Source organism: Rhinatrema bivittatum, chromosome 5 (assembly GCF_901001135.1).
Source record: "Rhinatrema bivittatum chromosome 5, aRhiBiv1.1, whole genome shotgun sequence".
NCBI classification, from domain to species: Eukaryota; Metazoa; Chordata; class Amphibia; order Gymnophiona; family Rhinatrematidae; genus Rhinatrema; species Rhinatrema bivittatum.
In genome coordinates, this window is record NC_042619.1 from 240,599,659 (window position 1) to 240,612,705 (window position 13,047).

The window sequence follows — 13,047 nt, forward strand, 5'->3', positions numbered from 1 at the left end:
TACCAATTGAATCTATTGGGTGTCCTGCCAAATTGCCTTCCGTGCCCACATTGGGGACCAGGCACATCAGGAGCTACTACAAGCAGAACTTTTCTCCCTCTTAACAGCAAGTGCGGTCGAGCCCCTAGCACTAGGACAAAGAGGATGGGGATTCTACTCCAGGTACTTCCTGATTCCAAAGAGAACAGGAACACTGTGTCCTATCCTAAACCTAAGGGCCTTGAGCAAGTTTCTTAAAAAAAAAAAAAAAAGAAAAGTTCAAGATGGTTTCCCTGGGCATCTTGATCCCTCTTTTGCAAAAATGACACAGGCTGTTCTACCTAGACCTAAAGGATGCATGCATTCATATCAAGATTGTCCCTGGTCATAGGAAGTATCTCCGATTTGTGGTGGGATCACAGCACTTCCAGTACCGAATGTTGCCATTCAGGCTTGCGTCCACCCCACAGGTCTTCACAAAATGCTTGGCCATGGTAGCGGCGCACCTCTACAGACTGGGAGTGCATGTCTTCACGTATCTGGACAATTGGCTGGTCAAGAGCACATCTTAGGCAGGGGCCATCAGGTCCATGCGCTTGACCATTCGGATGTTGGAATCCTTAGGATTCATTCTCAGCTACACAAAGCCCATCACCTGAATTGGACTTCATAGGAGCCCAGCTAGACAAGCTCAGGCCAAGGCCTTTCTGCCCTGCCAGAGGGCCATCGCTGTGGCGTCCATTGCAGCAGATATTCAGCAGAGCCAGCAGGTGTTGGCTTGGCACATGTTGAGGCTGTTGGGCCATATGGATGCAACCATACATATTACTCCTTTGGCACATTTACACCTGTGCAGAGCCCAGTGGACCCCAAGGTCACAGTGGCGCCAGGCCACTTAGAGCCTCCAGGATTTCATCTGAGTCACCCTATCTCTCCAAGACTCATTGTCCTGGTGGCGGTACTTTCCAATCTGGAACAGGAGATCTCATTTTTTTAGTTTCCCCACTCAAATTGTCCTAACCACAAATGCATCTACCTTGGGGTGGGGAGCTCATGTAGATGGGCTCGGTACCCAGGATCTTTTGTCCGCTCAGGAAACATTGTTGTCAAATCAACTTCCTGGAGCTTCAGGCGATCAGGTATGTGTTATGGGTTTTCAGAATCTGTTGTTCAACAAAGCTGTCCTGATCCAGACCAGCAGGGAGGCACGGGATCGTACCTCTTGTGTCAGGAAGCGGTCCAGATCTGGTCATGAGCCCTGTCCCACGGGGTGATGCTCAGGGCCATGTACCTGGCCGGGAAGGAGAGCATGGGTGCGGACAGGCTGAGTCTGGCCTTCAGACCCTATGAGTGGTTCATGGACTATAGGATATTCCGCCTCTGGGGGAGCCCAGATATAGATATATTTGCATCCCCCTGCAAAAAGAAGATGCCTCAGTTCTCTCCCTGTAGAGGTCAGACAGCAAACCATCCTCGGATGCCCTTGCCCATCATTGGGGTTGGGCGTTGCCATTGTCAAACAGACACTATCCAGTTGGCTAGCAGATTGCATCTCCTTCTGTTATGTCCAGGTGGGACTGCATCTTGGGGGTCATGTCAAAGCTCATTCTGTCAGAGCCAGGACAGTGTCAGTGACCCACTTGCAAGCAATTCCAGTGGAGATCTGCAAGGCTGCGACATGGCGTTCTCTTCCCACATTCACATCACATTACTATCTGAATAGGGATGGCCGATGTGACAATAGGTTCAGCCAGTCTGTCCTTTGGAATCTGTTTGGGGTATAGAATCCAACTGTCCCAACCTAGGGCCCATTGTTTGGGTTCAGGCTGTTCCCCTTCTGTTACCAACAGCACCAGTGTTGTGCCCATTGGCATCTGGTTAGGTGTCTGTTGGTCCCCTTTTGTGTTGGCGAGCATCCTGTAGCTAGGTATTCACCTGTGTGTAAGGACAACCATCCTGCATGTCCTTGGAGAAAACAGAATTACTTATCTGTAACAGGTGTTCTCCAAGGACAGCAGGAAATTAGTCCTTACAAAACTCTCCACCCTGCGGAGTTGGGTTTCTCCTATTTTTTTTTTTTAATTTTAATTGTAATTCTATGTTACGAGACTGAAGAGGGACCTCGCGTGGTAATAGGGCATGCTAGGCATGCTCAGAGTGCCTAGTCAAAGTTCTAGAAGCTTTGACATAAGTTTTCCGCATCGGGACTCCATCTGAAGAAGTTGCCCATGAGTGAGGACTACCTGCCATCTTCTGAGAACACTTGTTTACAGGTAAACAACTCTTCTTTCCATCTTACCTGTGGTTATGGCCTCTTACATCAAGGTGTGCTGTTGATTGAGGATCCAGATCCATTTGTCTTTTGGCCTGGCCCATGAAAGATTTTGCTTACGTAAGAGGGATACTTAGAATCAGTGATTTCTACCCTGCTGTTTGAACATAAGAACTCTATTTCATTGGATTATTGGTCTGGCTTTGCTGCAAGATGCTGCCTGTCTCATCGTGGAGGGCAGACATACCGACCATTCTGACATTTTGGTAGAGAGGGCTGGACAAAGGATTATTCTTTAATTCCCTGAAGGTTCAGATGTCATGATCTCTTGTTATGGAAATGAGATTTAGGTGGCCTCTCTGGCTCCTTGTCTAGATGTACCTGATTTCCTTCGAAGCAGTAAACAAATTCATTGTCTTTTTAGGGTCCTGGTGCCTTAGTGGCATCCTAATCTGGTCCTTACTGTGTTTGTGGGTCCTCCCTTTGAGCCTCTTAAGCAGGTGGCTGAAGGATCAGTCTCTAAAAGTTTTATTCGTGGCCATATTTTCAGCCAGATGTATTTCGTATTTGCAGGCCTTTTGATATTTTTTTTCTGTAGACTCAATCTCTCTTCATTCGGTGCAGTCCTTCTTGCCCGAGGTCATTTTGCATTTTCATTTGAACTAGGCAGCTCCTCTTCCAGCTTTTGCTAAAGGGAAAGTCATAGGAAAGGTAGGTCTCTTCACTGTCTGGATGTTCACCAAGTTCTCTGTAGGTATGTTTAGTAAAATTGATTTGTTCAGCAGACCCTGCAAAGGGGGATTCTGCTTCAAATTCATGTCTGTCCTGATGGATGAAATTGATAATTTCGTCAGCATATTTGCTAAAGGGTTTATAGTCACTGGAGGGTCTGTGCTCATTCAACAAAAGCTCAACATCTTTATAAGCAATGTCTACAGTAGTTACTCCAGAAGATATTTGCAGGGCAGCCACTTGGTCATCTTTGCATTCATTCACTAAGCATTGGAGGTTGGATGTGCAGGCCAAAGCAGATACAGCTTTAGGGACAGGTGTTATCAGGGCAGCCCTGCCTTTTTTTTTCCCCACCCATGTTAGAATGGGTTTGGCTACTTCTCACTTGTCTGAACTCGTCTAGCAGGATAAAAAGGAAAGAAAAATGTCATGCCCTTGAATCTATGTAGATCTGTCCAGGACCCTCCTGGGAAGTCAGTGTGACTGCAGTTCCCTTGCTCTTGCTTGAGAGCTTTTGTATTATTATTTTTTTTTTTTTTTTTTTAGAAAGGTAAAGCTCTCAAAGCTCTCTCCCATTCTTTCATGGGGAAAGCATGTAGTATCTCTAAATCTGTTTCTGGTTCCTTATTTCCCCTTCTAATCCTAGTGGAATGCTGAGGGGAATTTCTGGGAGGGAATGCTGGATGGGGAATTATCTCCCATTCTTGTTTTTATTGAAAGGGTTGATAGTTCAAGGGTTTTTCTATTCCATTGATTTGTGATGATAAATACTGGAAAATGACTGTGCTGTACCACTACTGATAGCAATGAAGATGACACTGGAAAAATTGTGCTCTCTCCATCTACTGACAAGGTAGAATAAACCCACATGTCTGGACTAGATTTAAGATAAGGAGATTAACAGGTAAGACTAAATTTATCCTTGGGTGCCTCAGCGACCTTTCACAGCAGTTTTTTTTTTTAACTCATAGTTACTGACTTTGGTGGGATGGCTTGATTGTGGCAGTTTCTTAGTGGTGCTATACTGTTTCCTCTTCACAATGATGGAACTGACAGTGCTGGAAGGGATATTCACACACAATGAAATTGTCTTATAGCCTTCCCTGTCTTTATCTTTGAGTAACAGTATCCTGGAGTTCTTTCAACAGCTCCTTGCTTGAAATGTTTTGACCTTTTCTTCAGATTCACATCATGTATCAAACAGCTTGATTCTTCACCCAAGAGTATTTGAATCAGCTCAACTACTGTAATTGGACACAGTTGGGCTCTAACTTCTTTTGGGCCTTAAGGCAGTTTTTTGAACCAGAGCTAATTTGGGTTTGCTGTGACAAAAAGTGTGAAGACTTGTTAGAGATTTGGGGGTGTTTTATTCTTAATTACTTTTGGAATATTTCTATAATTATTTCATGAAGATTTTATAGATCACTGAAACACTCCTACTTTAATGCATTTTGATTTGTACGTTTTTAAAACAGAATATGAAAAATGTACAGGGATGTGAAGACTTTAAGGCACTGTAGCACTATAGATTTTACTAGAAACTAAGTCTCAACAGTATACAAGAAAATTTACCTTGGATATATAGTATCTGTTTGTCCAGACAGCTTATATCTGATGGATAAGCATGTGCATTAACTGGTATGTTTCTTTTAAGCACTGAAAATGTATTCATTTTAACTTACTGTGGATTGTATATTTTATATTTTTCCCTTGAGATATTAAATGATATAAACATAATAAAGAAATTAAGAAAATTAAGAAAAGCCTCGAAATACAGATCTCTGGTGATGAAGAGGGGGAGGGCCAATGATTGACTGGAGTCTGGTATTAGGTTGAACACAGACGTACTGAATGAATTAAATGGTCCTTTCTATTGTCATAGTCTAAAACAGTAGCAGGACAAGGGTTGAGGAAATGTATTTTTGCTAGCAAACCACCCTTCACACATTCTAGAGCAGAAGCAAGAGGAGAGGTGAAGACAAAGGATGGAGAAAGGAAGCACAGCATAGTGTTACTGCAGGCCATGGTGTAACCAGACTGGTACCAGCAGACTACAGATCCCTAGGAAAGAGTGTCTATGCCAGCAGGTTGTTGGAGACTGGGTACTGTTCTGCAAGGCCACATTTACTTAGAAGGCTGGTTGGTTAGATTTCTAACTCTCTAGATTATTATGGAGTTCGGTGCTAAGGCATGATTTGGCTGGGTCTGGGTGTTGGATTGGGGTGGGATCTTGTGTGATTATCCAGGACAGTGGAAAACCTATGAGAAGGTTAACAAAAGCTGACTGGCAAAGTAGAGATCACTTGAAAAGAGTTAAGCTTCTACAGCTGGGATATATGCCTGTAGAGGACAGATATAACTGGGCCAACTAGATTGGCCAATTGGTCTTTTTCTGCCACTAACTATTGTTACAATACGATTTTAAATCTGTTTTGTTTTCTGATGTTCCAGTTACTAGAAAACTTTCTCCAGTGGTATGGAATCCTTTCAAACAAAAGCCTGCAGGAGCTAGCAGTAGATGGCCTACTGAACAGATATATCCTTCTGGCTTTTCAGAACTCTGAGAATGGAGAAGAAAGCATTAAGAAAGCCCAAAGTGTAAGTCAAATGCAGTAGGTACAAACGATGTACGCACCTAGACATGGACAACATGCACATTTGAACAGGACTAATCACAATAATTGCCAAGCCCTTAGAGAGTGAGTTATTAGGTGGTTATGAAAATGTGATTATCTTCTTGGTCTCAGGATTTAAGGACTTGTATTGATCGCCATAGCTGGAATATGGAAATAATTTTTTTTCACACTGCTGTCAAATTGACCAGATCTGCATAGTGGTAGGTTTCCTGCCTCTCACATTTTTTGTGACTAGTGTGGATTATAAATTTTAATAAATTGAAATTCCCTGTTCGTACCTGGATCAGTCCAGACCCTGGGTTATGTCACCAATCCAGCAGAGGGAGGCAGAGAAAACATTCTAATGACTCTGACGTATACCCTGGAGCACCACCTGCAGTCAATCAGTATTTCTCTGTCTCCCAGCAGAGGTAGACGTGCCTAACCCTGCAGTCTGTGGTAGTTTATTTTTTAGTCAGGTAGTTTAGGAGTTATTTTTTTGCAGACTTTCTTTTTCTTTTGAAGAGAGCCTTTCTTTTCATTTAAGTTATTTAAAAAAAAAAAAAAAAAAAAAGGTTATTTTTTCTTCACAGCCATTTCACTGCCTCCTGGGAGGTTGCCAAGTCCTGGGAGGACTATCCCTCCTGGTTTTTGAGGCTGCCGGAGTTGGGGAGGTTTTGTACCCAGCAACCACTCCTGGCAGGGGTGAAACCGGGGGGCCCGGCTCACTCACCCTACTTGGAGCAGCTCCTGGGGGCCGCGGTATTTCGGTCAGGTAAAAAAAAAAAAAATTCTTGACAGCTGAATTGTTGTTTACTTACCTTTTGGTGGTCGGTGGGCCCATGCCTTTGTTTTTCGCCGGGGTTTCTTTTAGTTTTTTAGTTTATTTCATACCTTTTATTTTGCACCGTTTTTTCTTTATAATGCTGCGAGGCACGGCCTGCCGCGCTTGTGAAGATGCGCACGCGCATCTCTCCAGGGAGAGTCTCTGTTCATCCTGTCTCCCCGGGGGGGAAGGTTCATCAAGTTTGCAGATTAAAAAAAAACAAAAAAACAAAAAAGGGATTCGGCCACTTCATGCGGCCCCAAAACCTCGGCCCAGCTGCTCTCCTGCCTCGGACTCTTTTCGCTGCAGTGCGGGAACTGAGGCACTCCTGTCTATTCTGAGGGTGGCGACACAACAAGCTATTCAGGATGCTTCTGACCCGCCTCCACTGTCACCGCAGCCAGCGGTCCCTGGGGGGGGACAAGCCACGCAAAACAGGGCCATATTGACTGAAAGCATGGAGGAGATTTCAGATTCTTCTTCCTCCTCTTCTGCCTTTTCAGGGGATTTTCTTCGTTTTCTTCGTAAAGCTTACAAATTTAAGAAATTTCATAAGAGACATAAGTCTCTGATCTGAACAGAGGTTAAGGCCACGTTCCTCAAAAAGGGCTAGTCCCACGGATTTGGGATGGGGTCAGCTCCGAAGCGTCCCCTTCGTCAGGGTCCGGATCAGACAATTTTTTCTTTTTCAGATGATTCTGAGCATGGCTCTTTGCATATCCTGGACAAGTCCTTGCCGGAGGGGGATTTAAATGAAGACCCTGCTTTGAGTATTAGTTCAGACCCTCATGTTGTGGATGGGGATGACCCCAAAGTAGTCCGCCTGTTTAGAAGAGAGGAACTTAGTCCCTTAATTCCAGCTATTTTACTGGAATTGAGTCTCGAGGTTCCAGTAAAGGATTCTTGGAAGGGTGATGTTGACCCAGTGTTGCTTGGCCTTAGTGGTCCCACGACATCATTTCCATTTCATCTTTCTCTCACTGACCTTATGTACCGGGAGTGGGATACTCCTGAGTTGGGGCTTAAGGTAGCACGAGCCATGGAAAAATTGTATCCATTTCCTGAGGAAGCTTTGGAAATTTTAAAATTTCCTAAGGTGGATGCCGCTGTTTCAGCCATCACTAAGAAAACAACTATTCCAGTAACTGGGGCTACGGCTCTTAAAGATCTCCAAGATCGTAAGCTGGAGGTTCAGCTTAAGCGAATTTTTGAGGTTTCTGCTCTTGGTGTGCGGGCGGCCATGTGTAGTAGCTTGGCTTTGCGAGCTGGACTAAGATGGGTCCAGGCTTTACAAAACAATTCTTCCCTCTCTGAAGAAGAAGTTGCTCAGGCTGGTAGACTGGAAGCTACAGTTGCTTATAATGCAGATGCTTTATATGATCTCATTAGGACCTCGGCTCGCTCTATCGTTGCTTCTGTATCGGCTCGCAGACTTCTCTGGTTGAGGAATTGGTCTGCAGACGCATCCTCCAAAGCTCAATTAGGGGCTTTACCCTTTAAGGGAAAATTATTATTTGGTAAGGAATTGGAAGATTTAATTTTGTCCCTAGAGGAAAATAAGATTCACAAATTGCCAGAGGACCGTCCTAGGCCTAGAAGCTCCTTTTCATCTCGCCCTCGTTTTCGGTCTAACAGAAGATTTCGTTCTTCTCGTCCGTCGGCTCCTCCAGCTAAACAGTCTTCAGGTAGACAACAGAATTGGTCTCAGTCCTTTCATGGCCGCCACTTTGGTAGACCTGGAACTTCCCAAGTCTCAGGAGGCACAAAGTCTGTCCAATGAGATAAGGCCGGTCCTTTCTCCGGTTCCCATCTTAGGGGGCAGGCTGTCCGTTTTACGGAGAATGGGCCAGATGTACGTCGGATCAATGGGTTCTATCAGTGATAAATCAAGGTTACGCTTTAGATTTTGTTTGGTGCCTTCACCTGTTCCTAATTTCACCATGTTCTTCCCTACAAAAGCGTCTCATAATCCAAGACTCGCTACAGCTTTTAAGCGACCTAGGAGCTATAGTTCCAGTTCCAACATCAGAACATCGGAAAGGTTGTTTCCTGTACGTACCCGGATCAGTCCAGACTCCTGGGGTTTGGCCCCCCCCCCCCCCCCCTCTAGCAGATGGAGACAGAAGTTTACAAACAAAAACTCCGCCTATATCTAGGCTGGGGCCACCTACAGTCCAGCAGTATTCTTCTGTCTCCTAGCAGGTGGAGAGGGTGCCAAACCTACAGTCTGTGCTGAGGCCTAGATTTAGGTGGTAGGTAGTGTGTAAAAAAAAAAAAAAAAAGGAAGAGAAAGCAGTTTGAGAGTAGGAAGCCGACGGATTGGGGTTTGGACCACAGAGGCTTGCCTGCTGGTCACCGAGCCTGCCTCCCAGAGGGTAGTGAGGTCCTGAGGGGACCATCCCCTCTGAGGCCGCTGTTACGTGGGGGAGCTCCACTGTCAGCGTCTATCAGGGCTGGGGGTGACATCGGGATGCCCGGTTCCCTCCCCCCAGCTGGACCCGAACCTGATTTACCGGTAACTGTGTGTGTTAAAAAAAAAAAATACTGCCTGTTTTTGTGCCTCGTCTCTCCTGTCCTGTTCCTGTGAGGGGGGAGGTAGAGGACCGCCGTTGCCGGGGAGATCTTTTCTTTAATTGTACTGTGCCTACCCTTTTTTCCTAGTCGGGGCCGCGATGCCGCGGAGAGCTGCATGTCAGGCCTGTGGGTCCGCGGCCACGATGCTGTCAAGGGACAGCCTGTGTTCGTCATGCCGGCAGGGTCCCGGAGTGGCAGGCAGGTACACGCCGGTCCCGAGGTCGGCAGGCCGGTGATTAGTGCGGGGCCGGCTTCGGGGACGCCGGGTCCGGGCGCCATTTTGTTTTTTTCACCGGCGTTTTCGGCGGGAACGGTGGCCATTTTAGGTCCGAGGGAAGCCGCGGCAGGCTCGTTGCCGGCGTGTGAGGGGGAGGACAACCCTCTGCCGAGGTTATCCCCACAGCGGGGGGGGGTCCCAAGGGGGACAGTCGCGCTTCTGCCATGGGGGCTTTCTCTCCACATCCCTCTGAGGGGGAGGAAGAAGAGGCCTCGGACTCGTCCTTTGGGTCCGTGTTTGTTCTGCTTATGCATAAGGCCTTCAAGGCCCGTAGTCTGGCCAAGAAGAGGGCATGGGAGACCTCCACTCCGGATTCGGGGCCTCGGGCAGAGAAAAGGTCCAAGCCAGGTCCGGGGTCGGAGGGCCAGAGTAGGGCTCGACCACTCTGGTCCTCGGTTCCCAGGGGGGAGCTGGAATCGACCACAGACACGGATGTGCAGGAGGGACCCGTCCATGGATACAGAGCTTCCGTCCCAGCCCCCGAGGGGGGTTGATGGGGACGGAGACCCAAGGGGCTTCGGGTTCCCGAGGGGCCCATGCTACCAAGGGGGATGACCCGAAGGTGATCTGTTTGTTTCGGAAGGAGGAGCTGGGACCTCTTATTCCGGAAATTCTGGGGGAATTAGGGATCCAGGTGCCGCAGGAGGAGTCCCGGCTCGGAGTAACGGATCCGGTCGTTTTGGGTCTCCGGGGGCCTCCTTCAGCCTTCCCTTTGCATTTTTCTGCCTCTGATTTGCTGTTTAAGGAATGGGACACTCCGGATTTGGGGCGATGGATAAACTCTATCCCTTACTGGAAGATGCCCTAGACATGCTGCGCATGCCAAAGATAGACTCGGCAGTAGCGGCGGTCACAAAGAAAACCACCATTCCGGTCACCAGAGGTACTGCTCTTAAGGATTTGCAAGACAGGAAGCTGGAGGTGCAGCTGAAAAAGATCTTCGAAGTCTTCGCATTGGGAATTCGTGCTGCGATTTGTAGTAATTTTTCCCTTCAGGCAGGTCTCCGCTGGGCACAGCAGCTCTTGGCCAATGAGTCTCTGTCGCCGGAAGAAGCATGCCAAGCTAGTCGCTTGGAGGCGGTGATCGCTTATAGTGCGGATACCTTCTATGATCTTTTTCGCACTTCGGCCAGGACGATGGTTTCGGCGGTGGCCGCGTGGAGGCTGTTGTGGTTATGATATTGGTTGGCGGACGTGACTTCTAAAGCACAGCTAGGTTCCTTGCCCTTCAAGGGGAGACTCTTGTTTGGTAAAGAATTGGAAGATTTGATTGAATCCCTGGGGGAGAATAAGGTTCCCCGTTTAGCGGAGGACAGGCCGCGGTCTCGGGGGGCTGGCCCTTCCAGGTCGCGTTTTCGCGGTAGTCGCCAGCCTCGAGGCTTCCGGGGATCCGTTTCTTTTCGTCACAGTGCACAGTGTCAACAATCTTATTCGCAGTCCTTTCGCGGGCGCCGTTTCGGTCATTCGGGCGCCGGTCAGCCTGTGCAGGGGGGCAAACCTGCACAATGATGGGCGGCCGGTCCATTCCTCCGTTCCCAGAATTGGGGGGCGTCTCGGCCGTTTTTACGAGGCTTGGACCAGGATCACGTTGAACCAGTGGGTCCTAGATGTGATAAGACACGGTTACGAGTTAGATTTTTTACACCGGCCGTTTCCGTTTTTTCTGGTATCCCCTTGCGGGTTCTCAGCGAAGTGACGGGTGATACGGGCCACACTAGATCGTCTCAGGGAGCTCGGTGCGATCGTTCCCGTTCCGGTCAACGAACTTCGCAGGGGCCGATATTCCATTTACTTCGTAGTACCAAAGAAGGAAGGAACGTTTCGGCCCATCCTGGACCTGAAGGGGGTCAACAAATGTCTGCGGGTTCCTTGGTTTCGATTGGAAACTTTACGGTCGGTGATCGCATCCGTGCGTCCGGGGGAGATACGCCTGGACCTCACAGAGGCGTATCTCCACATCAGCATTCGGGCAGAGCATCAACAGTTCCTTCGGTTTGCAGTGCTGGGGCAGCATTTTCAATTCCAGGCACTCCCGTTCGGTCTGGCCACAGTGCCTCGAACGTTCACCAAGATTATGGTGGTAGTGGCAGCGCACCTCCGGAGAGAAGGTCTGTTGGTGCACCCGATTTGGACGATTGGCTAATCCGTGCCAAGTCGGAGACGCTCTGCTGAGCAGCGATCCAGCGGGTTCTCCAATTGTTGGACAAGCTCGGTTGGATAGTCAATGTCTCCAAGAGTCAGTTGACGCCGTCGCAGTCCCTGGAGTTTTTGGGAGCGTTGTTCGACACGAGTCAGGGAACGGTTTCTCTTACACAAGACCGAATGTTCACATTGCAAGCGAGCATTCGCAGATTGTTATCCAAGCAGGTGCCCATTGTCTGGGACTATTTGCAGGTGTTGGGGTCCATGACGTCAACACTGGAATTGGTACCTTGGGCGTTCGCTCATATGCGGCCCTTACAGTCAGCGTTGCTCTCCCGATGGAACCCGGTCTCGGAAGAATTTCATCTGCCCTTGCCCCTGACTCTGGCAGCCAGGGACAGCTTGGATTGGTGGTTGTGTCTGGCCAACTTGAGTCGCGGGGTTCCTTTAGAGATCCCGTCTTGGACGGTCATTACCACGGATGCCAGTCTGCTCGGCTGGGGAGCGGTGTGCTTACGGCGTTCAATACAGGGGCAGTGGTCGCCTCAGGAAGCGTCGTGGTCCATAAATCGTCTGGAAACCAGAGCAGTTTGGCTGGCTCTTCTGGAGTTCCTACCACTCATTCGCAGCAGGGCAGTCAGAGTGTTGTCCAACAACGCGACCATGGTGGTGTACATCAACCGACAAGGGGGAACCAAGAGTCAGGCTGTAGCGTCCGAAGCTCGTCTCATGTTCGCATGGGCGGAGCGTCATCTCAGTTGTCTCGCAGCCTCCCACATAGCCGGGGTAGACCATGTTCAGGCCGATTTCTTGAGCCGAAATTGGCTGGATCCAGGAGAGTGGGAGCTAGCAGAGGATGCCTTCTGGCTCATTTGTGCTCGGTGGGGCACACCTGCGATCGATTTGATGGCAACCTTCCTCAATGCAAAAGCGCCTCTGTTTTTTGCTCGAAGGCGGGAGACGGCAGCAGAGGGCGTAGATGCTCTGGCTCTTCCATGGCCGACGGACGTACTACTCTGTGTTTCCTCCGTGGCCACTCATAGGAAAGGTGTTGCGGCGGATCGAAGCACACTCGGCGGACGTTGTTCTGGTGGTGCCCGAGTGGCCATGGCGCCCGTGGTTCGCAGACCTCCTGAACCTGGCGGTAGAGGAGCCTCTCCTTTTCCCGTATGTTCCGGACCTTCTGCACCAAGGACCCATGTGTTTCGACCAGGTCGATCGCTTTTGTCTAGCAGCCTGGCTTTTGAGAGGCAAAGGCTGAGATCTAAGGGCTACGCAGAACTGATGGTTGCTACTCTTACGCTCCCGGAAGACGTCTACTTCCTTATCTTATGTTAGGGTCTGGAAGTGTTTGAATCGTGGTGTCTGGACCCGGGACGTGGTTCCTACGCGAGCGACCGTGCCGGATATCCTTCTGTTCCTGCAGAACGGTTTGTCTAAGGGTATTTCATGTAGTTCCTTGCGGGTTCAGGTGGCGGCGCTGGGTTCCTTACGTGGTTTGATTCAGGGGAAACCAGTGGTGGCTCATCCTGATGTAGCACGTTTCCTGCGAGGGGCGAAACATCTGCGGCCTCCGATTCGTCATCCTTGTCCGTCCTGGAATTTGAATCTTGTTCTTCGGGCCTTGTGT

General features: G+C 48.8%; 1 protein-coding gene across 1 annotated transcript in view; it reads left to right on the forward strand.

Moving 5' to 3' along the window:
• PAXBP1 (PAX3 and PAX7 binding protein 1) overlaps window positions 1–13,047 on the forward strand; it is a 275,602-nt gene that overhangs the window by 201,036 nt on the left and 61,519 nt on the right. Inside the window, exon 16 of the mRNA XM_029603577.1 lies at window positions 5,435–5,581. Coding sequence (XP_029459437.1) covers window positions 5,435–5,581 — 147 coding nt within the window. The remainder of the gene's footprint in view (window positions 1–5,434; window positions 5,582–13,047) is intronic.